Below are 11,416 nucleotides of genomic sequence, written 5' to 3'. Positions count from 1 at the left end.
AATAACTCGAAATTTCGAGTTATGGATACTAGCTTTTTTTTTTTTTTTAGTGGCGGAAACGGGCTTCCATACACCTTTCCACTGATGTGGTGCCTAATTTAGAAGGACTGCCACACATAGAGTATTCCTGGTGCCAATAGCTAGCAGTGCACAGTAGCATAAAGTTGTTGGAGTCGAAGTTGAAATTATTTAGTGGCTATCAGAGAAATTCACATAAGTTAGGTCAGTCATGGTCTCTTTCCTGTGGAAGTTGCTTCAAATGCATAAACCTGTAGACTGCTACTCAAAAGGTACCAAAGCAGAACTAGCTGCAGACCAGTACCACATCAATGGACAAGCAGTATTACAATTCTCTGTGGGCCATGTTGCATCTTACACCTCTTTCTTGCTGCTGCGGTGTGCACAATTTACATTACATGGTTTTCTAATACAAAAACTTCTGAGCTTTAAAGTGCTCCATATATACTAAATATCGTGTTTGGGGAAGGTTCGCATTTATTTTATACTTTTTGAGAAGGTTCTAAAAATGTATATGCCTAGTTTTACAAAAGAAACATTACTAGAATGAACGAAGTGACCCAAGACTAAAACTTCACAGACCTGATGTGCCTGAGAGGAACTTCAACACACTGGAGATGAGTGAAAGGACCAGTGGATATCTCATGGCCAGTGTATCAGATCAGTCATAAAAATCCAAATATTGGCACTTTATTTTAAACATCAAATATTACTAATCGTCACTGGTATTTTTGAATGTACAACGCAAACGATGAAGTTCACTTTTTTGTACAGCAGTCACTTCCTGGATGATTTCTGTTTGAGACTAAGCGACCTCATTGAGCCAAACACTTTCCTTCCCAAATCCCTCAGTGATCGGGAGCGCTGAAGGGGCAGCCGTGGAGGTGGAGAAGGAGAAAATGAAGGGGAGGAGAGAGGAGAGAGTGAATGGCAGCTGCCTTCTAGGCTCTGAGAACGAGAGAGGTTAAAGAGGCTGGCGGTGGAAGACAGCCGTTTGTCCTCCTCCTTCGCTCTCAGTAGTCTGACCCCTTCGTCTTTTATGATTCCCATGCCACCATGCCCCACGTCCAAGGAGGAGACCCAGTGTGGCCGCTTTGTGGGCTCTTCGCTGTGGTTCCGAGGTACCAGCAAGCCCTGGGATTCACTCCTGAACAGAGCCCGCCTGGAAAGCTTGAGGCTTGAGCTGCGTCTCTCCCCATCATCTTTACCTTTCTTCTTTGAGAAGACAGGAGAGTTGTCTACTTTAGGCCTTTTGTCACCGCTGCTAGAAGCTTTAACCCTTCTGTGCTCTCTTCTCCAGCTTCCCACGCTGTTCCTTCTCCAGCCATAGCCATACTCTGCCCTGTCTATCTCCTCTCTTTCACTTTCAGACTCTTTGCTCCAGAGGCGTCCGTCAAAGCCCTTCCAGAGTTTGCTGGAGGACTTTTTGGATGTGTGAGCGGCTGCTCGCAACTTCTCCTCCTCCTCACGCCAAACTGAGCTGTAGTCCTCTCTCTTTGCATAACTGCTAACTGTTGCTGCCCTGATCAGCTTATGGGAGGCATGTTTTCCTCTGTAGAGCCCATCACCCTCCGCCCTCTTCTGCCTGCTGTTGCCCTCGCCTCCTCCACTGCTCTGCCGAAGTGATCCTCCTCTTGGTTGGATCCCGCCATGCTCAAAAGGAGAGGTCCTGGTATTGGTGCGGGGCAGGGAGCACTGGAATGGTGCATCTCGTCTGAAAACAGAGAGGGGAGTCGCACCCAGGGGGGATGGTTGGAGAGGGCGTGGAGGTGAGCGACCTCTTGGGGTAGGACGGGAGGCAGGTGAGGAGGCTGTGGAGGAAGGAAGGTCAGGTGTCTGTTGGTAGTGGGAGTGGGAGGAGTAGTGGGAGGAGGGAATGTGCATGGATTGGTAGGGGTGTATGGGGCTGCTGGAGTGTGAGAGAGGAGGGGTGAGGCTGGACTGAGACTGTGGAGAATGAGTGACACTGAGAGACAGCTGTATTGGTCTCTGGGGATTCAAGTCTGTCAGTCTAGCATAGTCATGTGACTGATCTGTTTGAGCTGTCAGGTGAGTTTTAGTGTGGCTTCTCATCTCACCTGCAGTATCTGTTGGGAAGCAGTCAATATCTAGCTCCACGCCTTGTTCCATGAGTCCAACTACAACAGCTCGAGACAGGCCAGAGAGGCGGGAGATCTCCTCCACCATGGGCGAGTCTTCACTTAACTTTGGACTGGAGTTGGACTCCTGGATCAAGCTGCTGCGCTGAGATCCGGGAGCTGATCCTGCATTTGCGCCAAACACTGGCTGTCCAGCCTCAGGTGGAGCACCACTGCTCCAGTCTAATGAGCGACAGAAAGCTGATGAGCCAAACCCAGAGCTGGCTCCAGACCCCAGTGGGACCTCAAGGGAGCTGCGGTGGCTCAGGCTGCTTGGACAAGTTGAAATGCGAGGACGAGGTCTCATTGCTGGGGTGGGTGTAGCAGAAGAATGTGATGAGGCAGAAGCGGTGGAATTGGCCGCAAAGTCTCTCCTCAGAGCTCCGTTTCTGGGATTGTCCACCAGCCCATGACCAGAATTTAAACCGGGAGTCAGGTTCAAGTTGAGATTTAGATGCAGATTTATGTTTAAGTCTTCTCCGGTGGCTGAAGGAAGATTTCCCAGGTTGATTGAATTCCTGGTGCCCTTTTTTCCGGTGGTGCTAAGGCTGACTCTGGCTGAGTTCCCTAGCAGTGACTTAGAGGGTGTGATGTTGACGCCTGGCTGGCTGGAGGGTGTGCTGCGGCTCTCGAAGGCAGAAAGAGACTGGGTGGATCCGTGAGTTTTGCCAGGGGTGCAAAGGCCTCTGTGTGTTACTGGCCCAGTGGTGGCAGGTGAGGTGAGATCAGAGGTGGATTTTGCCCGACTGTGGTACTGGCGAGCCAGACGAGAGATGTACTGCTCCAACTGGGTGAAGGAGGGTGGAGTGGGAGGTTGCTGAGGCTGGAGAGGCAGAGCTGTGTCAGCATTTGACTCTGTGGGTTCATCATGCTGGGGTCCCTCAGGGTTCACAGAGGCTGACTGTTCTTGATTCTGGGTGGTGAAGAGGGGGCTTTGGAGGGCAACAGCATGCAGTGGGCTTGGGTATGAGTAAACCTCTTTGGTCCGACGGGACATCAGGTCTGTGCAGTAGCGGGAGTCAAGCTGGAGTTTTGAATTTTGGGAGCAGGAGGTGGAGGGGGAGGATGAAGGGTTGAGGAGCGGGAGGATGAAAGAAATCAGGGAATCGCCAAGTCCTGAACAAAGTTCAGACAGAAAGGTCAGACCAGTTGCTTCAAGGTCATTTGGGACTGTAAGAGACAGAGAGAGAAAAAAAACTTTAGACTTCAGTGGACATTTTGAGGTATTTTCACTTACAGTTGAAACCTCATATCTACATGGACTGATTTACAAGATAGGGATCTATTGTTTGCACCAACTCACCAGAAACGGGCGTCTCTTCTGTTGGTTCAGCGTCCTCCTGGCTGTCCTGGAGTACAGGTTGCTGCAGCTGCACTGCACCTTCTGGCCACAGGAGGTCAGTGTTGTCAGCACACACAGGAACCTGCTCCCACAGCTTCAGGGGCCTGGCAGGGGCCACCGGTCCTCCATGGGCTGCGTCGCTGGACACAGAGTAGCAAGAGTCTGACAGGGAGCTGCCGCTCACTGAATAGAAACCTTGAAAAAAAGACACGGACATTTGTAAAAGAGGCATTTCTTTGTGGATTTTGAATGTTCTCCTCTCCTCCTTCTTAGGTTCAGCTTCCTTCCACCATGCAAGGATGTACATTCAGGTTAATTATCAATTCTAAACTGGCCTTAGGTGTGAATGTGAGCACGTATGTCTGTCTCTCTGAGTTAACCCCATAGTGAACTGGTGACCTGTCCAGGGTGTATCGCACCTCTCGGATAGACTCCATATAGAGAAAATAACTCGACTAAACCGATAACACACAAACTGTAGTTATCTTCCTTTTATTAAACACACAGAGGTATCTGACAGTGACTGACAGGAAAAGTAAACAAACCTGTAGATTTATTAACTAAATCCACCTCTTAATGAACTCTATTAGATATTTTCCTGGGCTGTAACTGCTCAAGAAATCACTTTAATTCAATGTTCCTTCACTGAATGTGTGTCTCAAAGCTGTGACACTCCTCCATCCTGCTTTACATTTAGGATGAAGTTATAATCATGGTGTGTGGTAACATTTTTCCTCCAAACAACCAGATTTTGCCCCATCTGTCCACAGAGCATAGCCTCAAAAAATGCCGTGGCAAACAATAGCGGCTTTTGCATAGCGGTGGTTTCCCTCATGATTCCCACTACTTCCATGAACACTCATTAACCTGTAGTGATTTCTGCATACTGCCTCTCTTTTGCTCTTCTGTTACTCTTGGATTCTTTTTCACCTCGTTCAGGCTTGTACGTTGTGCTCTTACTGTGACGTTTACAGGACGCCCACTCCTTTGAAAAGTAGCAGCGGCCTTGAATTGTATCCATTTTTAGGTAGTCGTGTTATAGATTAATGAACACCCAGATCTTCAGAACACCTTTTGCAATCTTTTAAAGCTCCCTGCGTCTCTAAAACATTTCTGCTAAAGCCCCATGGAGGTATATGATTGCAGTATGCTTCCCAGCGATCAATCTTTCTTAAGATGAGCAGACTTTGATATTTATGGCCTTCTTTAAAAAGAGAATCACCCCTACAGTCCACATTTCCAATCTCATCACCTTAACTGGAACAGCTGATTCAAAGGTTCGATTGCTTTTGTCAGCCTGCACTGTTAGCAGTCAAATACTCTTTGTCTCTTACTGTGACTTAGATGAAGCTCAGGCCACGGTTTATGAGTCAGAGCAGAGACATCAGTGCTTCCACAAGATTCACAATCCCTTCTGCATTCGGATAAATAGGTGAGTCAGTAAAAACAAGCTACCATCACCTATAGAAACTCAAACCTCGTAAAAATTCCAAAAGAAAAGCGTCACAGTGCAGAAACCACTGTTAGACATGCAGTGTGAGCCTTCTCCTGAAATTACATTTTTACTGACTAAAGAATGGACAAATAAAAATCATTTTGATTTAAAAGAAAATCTCTCTATATATTATCATGTCTTTAGGTTTGATAGATTTTCCAGAGCATAAATAATAGTGGATTGAAAAGTGGGTGAGAGTCTATACCTGGCCAAGAAAAGCTTTCAGAGGAAGCAGAGAACGGATAAGAGTTTGAGGAGAGGCTAAAAAATGTTGACAGCAAGAGACAAACAGAGTGAGTCAGTGCCGAGTCACACAGAGTGCAAGCAAACAAAAGTAAAAAAGAGACGTGGTTAATGTTTCATGGAAATTCTCTCAAGGTGAGCTGTAGTTCTATCAGGAGGTGAGAAACTGTTGGATCATTGGACAGCTCAGCGCCGTTGTCTCAGCCGTCTGACATTTAAACCGCCCGAAAGAGGTGTTCAGGTGTGTAATTACCTGAACTAGGTCTGGAGTCGCTGTCCAGGGGGATCATACCATTAAGATCCGGGGTTGGGGGAGAAAGCAAGTCAGAGGGGGCATCCCAGGAAAGAGTGGACCAACGTGAGCTACTCCCTCTGCCCGATGAGAGGTGAGCTGTCCCGTCCCCTGAATTACCCCCGCATTCCTCTGGGCTGCTCTGACAGGCGGTGTCAGAGGGAGAAGGATCCTAAAAAGAAAAGAAGAACAGTAGGTGACTATGGATGATTCATTCACACAGATAAAATGGAAGTAAGGGTTAAAACCACAATAAAAAATCAAAATGACACATGATCGTCATCAAAATGTTTGTCAGTGGACAACTGGAAAAAAACATGACTCGTATTAAACATACTGGCTGTTGAGATTTTTTTACTAAACTGCTGTTTGCAGGCCTAAAACTTAGCAAGCATAAAATAACGTTACTTTTTATGCATTTGTTCTTCAGTTGCAGGTTAGATACTGAAAATGCATAGCATGCAGCAGGAGTGTGCAAATCTGACAAGAGTGATCGAATAACAACACGATTTTACCAGAAGTCGGGTATATTGATTTACTGTCACTTAAGATATGAATGCAGCAAACATGAAGTAAATGGATGGACTGCTATCTAAATAAATTGCTTTACTGTTATTGGCTTCCCAAAACACTACAAGCTACACTTCACACACACATTCATACAGAAATGGATGCTTTGGGAGGCAAGTTAAAGTTCTTCCCAAGCATATTCCAGCATCCAACTGGAGGACTCAGGTATTGAACCACCAACCATCAATAAGAAACAGTGGAAGGAAAACTAGAGATTAAAGATCAGCTCTCATGGGTATATATTTGGCTAATATTTAGCCATGGAAACTGCATTAGGTGCATCCATTCAGCTACTTGTTAACACAAATATCTAATCAGCCAACTGCATGGCAGCAGCTCAGTGCATTTAGACATGCAGACGTGGTTAATACAACCTGTTGAACCTCAAACTGAGCATCAGAATAATGGGAGAAAGGTGATTTAGGGAACTCTGAACATGGCACGGTTTTTGATTCCATACAGGCTGGTCTCATTATTTCAGAAACTGCTGACCTACTGGGATTATCCAGCACTTTCGTCTCCAGGGTTTAGAGAGAAGAGTTTGAAAAAGAGAAAATATGCAGCGAACAGTAGTTCCCTGGGAGAAAATGCTGCGATGATGTAAAAGATCAGAGTAGAATGGTCAGACTGCTTCAAGCTGACAAGAAGGTAACGGTAACTCAAATATCCACTCCTTACAACCAAAGTATGCGGAAGAGCATCTCCGAACACAAAACACATCCAGTGTGTTCTGCAGCTGCAGCAGAAGACCACACTGGGCGCTACTGCTGTCAGCCGAGAACAGGAAACTGTGGCTCTAAGTTGGACCAATTCACGAAATAGAACAGCAATCGATTGGAAAAACACTGTCTGGTCAAAAGATTTCTGCCTCTGCTCTGTTTGGATAGTAGGGTCCAAATTTCACACAATGAGTGAGAGCACGGATTCACCCTGCCTTGTATCGTTCAGGCTTCTAGTGGTGGTGTGATGGTGTGGAGGATATCTTCTTGGCACTTTTTGTGCATCATTTTAACACCGCAGCCTACCTGATCATGTTCATGCCTTTATGAGACAGTGCACCATCACCCATAAATTCACTCAAATGTCCTCCACACTTACCAGATCTCAATCCAATAGAGCACCTTCGGGATGTTGTGGAAAGGGGTAGAGTAGAAAAGCGCTATATATAGGAGCCAGCTCATTTACCATAAAGCTTCATAAAGAATAATTTAATTAGATTAATACTCAAGTTTACCTACTTGATAGATGCGTGGGGGAGAATAAAAAGCATGCAGAGGTCAAAACTTTCTGAATATGAAAAAAAAGAAAACCCTGAAGAAGGTTGGATAAAAACAGTGTTGTTACAAAAAAACTACAATATATTCCTTGGAAACCTAGTAAGTTAGAAGAAGAAAGTATTCTAGATGTTATTAAGCATTCAAGTATACTTTCCACCAGTGACAATAAGGATACTGCTTTAAAAACACAGCTTAACCCTCTGCATGTTTTGGTCCAGACCTGCGTGAAAGGGCTGTGCATTCACAATATCATTTACCAGGCACATGCTCCAGCAACGTCACACCACACTTACTGGAACAGTCAGAAATGAGGCCTTGTGCACAACAAGAACAAGAATAACAATCAGCCCATCAAGTTAGCAAAGTGCCTCAATTTTCCAGATTAGTAAGAGGGCAGAAGAGTAACCCCCCCTTCACCCTCCTCCAAATCCCCAACCCATCCCTTTAGGACAGCAGCCAAAAGCCCCTGCATTAGTGTGATCAGGCCCAAACAACAGAAACACTGTGAGTGGTGCTGCTGATCAATCCTGTGGTTACTGAGGAAACAATACAGGTAGTGACTCACTGGGGTGACAGGAGAGGAGGGGGATTCAGAGGATAATGGGAGAAGACAGATGACGTAACAAAGAGCTGCCAGAGCGGCAGAAGGTAAAAAGGGGGATGGACTGTGGAGGAAAGAGAGAAGGAAGGAAACTGTGTGAGAGTTTCAGACTTTGACCAGTCTTCGGCTTATCTCTCCCTCTCAGGTCTTTGAGATCCTGTCCCCCTCCTCACTATTTTTTATTTTTTTTGTTTCCCTGTGAATCTACAGCGAGTCGTGGCTGAGTGGGTGACCAAAACTAAGTGCGAGGGACAAAAAAAGAGACAGAGAAATAGCGGAGTGAGTCACTGAGTGAGTGAAGGCGGTGAAGGGAGAGTGAGGTGAGGTGAAGGGGGGGGTGGGCGGTTGCCGGGCGAGAGAGAGGGGCATCTTGAAGGACCCCCACCTCCCCCACAGGCCCCTTAACAAATAACCCTCCTCCTTCTGCTATAATATCCTTCGAGCCAGCCACCCTCTACTCACCATAGCTACAGCTGCTCGCTCTCTAACTCGCGTTCGCTTCTCCTCCCACACAGACCCACAACAGCACAACAGGCCTGGCGAAATATTTAACTCAATCCTCAGCCTGAACACGCACACATACAAACATGCAGTCCAATAGTGACGCGACTTCCTCTCACATGTATGATCTGAAAAATTCGACATTTTTAAAAGACCATTAACTTATTCTGCCTGTGCAACGATGCGAAACGCGTTTTTTAAAAGTCTCCTGAAAGGGTAAATATCTGCAACAAATCCGTGCCAGCAACACAAGGCCTTGCACGCTACGGGATATATTGTTACACAGTGACTAGCACATGATCAAATCATTGGAGAGACGGGTGATGGTTCGCTCAGAGCTCTGTAATATGATAGTCCTGCATGTGAGGGAGGGGTGCACATAGAAAATGTATGGGTCGATGGGATAATAATGCTGCAGCGACTGCACAAGCCATACACTTCTTCTTAATAGGTGCATTATGTCATCAGCGAGAACGAATTGCAGCGGTTGGCTTGTCGAGACAGAATAATTTGGTCAAACAGTGTGGGACGGCGCGAGCGATCGGTGTGAAGAACTCGCACGGTGGTCTATTTATTGTTTCATACATTATTAATATGGTATTGAAATGTAAAGACAGCCCACACTGTGAATCTTCATCTTCACTCAGCTTTCAGGATCATCCTGAAAAAATTATCAATGTTACACACTTTTGTTGTTTTACTTGGAGATACCCCGAGGCACAAAAAGGGGGGAGATGAAAGCTGTCACTCCACAAGTGAGGGGGGCTAATGACTCACCATGTAAGATGATGCTTCCCAAACCTAATTTCAAGACAGCCTCCCTTCAATGAGCGCGCACACGGCAATGTAAACACTTCTCATTAGGACCTTATCTGCATATTATTCCCATCAGTTATCGATTTATCGACTCATGATTGAGCAGGTCGTCTACTAATAAGGAGGTCGGTGGTTCAATCCAACATGAGCATTACTGGGCAAGATACTGAACGCTGACTAACCCCTGATGTGTCCATCGGAGTGTGAGTGTGTAAACGTTAGGTTAAAAGTGCTTATCATTTAAAGCAGGGGTCTCGAACTCCAGTCCTGGAGGGCCGGTGTCCTGAAACTTTTCCATGTGTCCCTGTTGCAACACACCTGAAGCAAGAGTATAGAACTGGACTGCATGCTGAAGTGGCAAACCCTAACCCTACTCAAGTAAATGTAAGTAAATGTAAGTGTTTTACTTCTAACAGTACTTTTATTGCACCATGTTCATTCACTCATGAGCTGCTGTAACATGAATCAAATGGCTGCATTGTCACCTCAGCATGCAGTCACGTTCTACAGGATCTTGCTATTGACCTACTAATTGTATTCAGGTGTGTTGCAACAGGGACACATGGAAAAGTTTCAGGACACCAGTCCTCGAGGACTGGAGTTCGAGACCCCTGATTTAAAGAAACGTGAATATGTGACTGAGGCTTGTAGCAGTGCTGTTCAATACAGTATGACTGATATCAGTCCCCATACCTATAGTTTAAACTTATAAAGGCAGGCTAAATTATTAACTTAAAGTAATTTAGAGGATAGAAACAAAGTATCGATTCTGTCGCGCTAGTATCGATATGATACCGGTATCATTGGTATCGATACTACTGATATTTGGATCAACCTGCTCGTCTCTAGCTTGTAGTGAGAAAGCACTCTGTGTGTTTAATGTGAGTAGAAAAGCGTTACATGAGTATCACCGGCTGTTTGCGCTTAATCATGAAGCTCAAAGATATTCAGCTTTCTGCAAGAAACGACAGCTGATTTCCACATTTGACAAGCTTTAATCAGTCCTAAAAGATTTCCTTATTACAGTAGCTGCTGATTAATTTCCTGTCTATTAATTAATCGTTGCAGTTCTGCTGTGCGTGTGAATTAATTAAAGCTCTGCAGCATATTCCCTCCTTCTCCCACTCCTGTTCTCGATGTGTTATGTTCAGGGAGGAGATTTTTATTTTTAAACTCCGAACGGCAACAAGCCGGAATCTGCCATCGTGGCCTTGATGCTCATTTCGAAAGCAAAAAGTTATGTTTTCTTCTAGTTTCCAGATTAGATGTCGTTTCAGTGACTCAAAGCTTGTTCTCTCCATACAACAGATTGCGCAGATCTGAATTATTCATAGTATTAATGCAAATTAAATGTGTTTTCTGTCCATTCTACAGAACCACTGCTCTGTTTTTTTTAAAAACATTTGTTCAAAAGCCGACATTCTTTAAAATACTCCCTCATTTTAAACTGCATCAGCACGGATGACACCACGGCCGTAACAGTCAGCCATAACCCTGATGTGCGCAGTTGTGGCTTCTATCCTCCTCTTTCTGCTGCTAGAGAGAAAAAATGTGAATCATATTTCAAGAGTTTATTAAAAAAGAAAGAAAGAAAGAAAAAAAATCTAGTGTTGCGGTAGAGCACATTATGCTATGAGTCACCAAATCCTTGGCTTACAAAAAAGGCTGAACAACCAATGATTTCCAAAGTAATGAGTAGTGTATACAGGGAAAATGAATATAATGGGTTTACGTATCAAACTGTATGTTGATTCTAGTAAACAAAGCAGTAGGTAACCGTCAACTTTCCCTTCCTCGTTCCCTCTCCATCTGCAGCTACATGTCGCAACAAGACAGAAATTTGTTTCCCTTTTATGCAAATGTTGTTTTGTGTGTGCGTACCATGTTTACATATCTTTGTTTTGACCAAGAACCCTTATGGGGACAAAATGCATGTCCCCACGAGTTTGTAGGCATTTTTGAGGCTCAAAATGTGGTTTTAGTGTCAGGGTTACATTTAGGTTATGCTGCTTGTGGTTATGGTTATGGCTGGGAAAGCATTATGTCAATTAGATGTCCCCATAAGGATATGAAAACACAACTGTGTGTGTGTGTGTGTGTGTGTGTGTGTGTGTGTGTGTGTG

The 11,416-nt window shown here is 45.0% G+C and overlaps 1 protein-coding gene across 1 annotated transcript in view; it reads right to left on the bottom strand.

Annotated features, from left to right (window-relative positions):
• Positions 1–32: 32 nt before the first annotated feature.
• The window catches only part of LOC102205100 (uncharacterized), a 15,537-nt gene continuing 4,153 nt past the window's right edge, over positions 33–11,416 (bottom strand). Inside the window, exons 2-4 of the mRNA XM_005723090.1 lie at positions 5,490–5,700; positions 3,460–3,693; positions 33–3,326 (exon numbers count right to left, since the gene is read on the bottom strand). Of these exons, the coding sequence (XP_005723147.1) occupies positions 796–3,326; positions 3,460–3,693; positions 5,490–5,700 (2,976 nt within the window). The 3' untranslated portion in view covers positions 33–795. The remainder of the gene's footprint in view (positions 3,327–3,459; positions 3,694–5,489; positions 5,701–11,416) is intronic.

Source organism: Pundamilia nyererei, unplaced genomic scaffold, assembly GCF_000239375.1.
Source record: "Pundamilia nyererei isolate P.nyererei 1_Seehausen unplaced genomic scaffold, PunNye1.0 scaffold00008, whole genome shotgun sequence".
Classification (NCBI taxonomy): domain Eukaryota; kingdom Metazoa; phylum Chordata; class Actinopteri; order Cichliformes; family Cichlidae; genus Pundamilia; species Pundamilia nyererei.
This window is presented reverse-complemented; position numbering and strand designations above follow the sequence as displayed.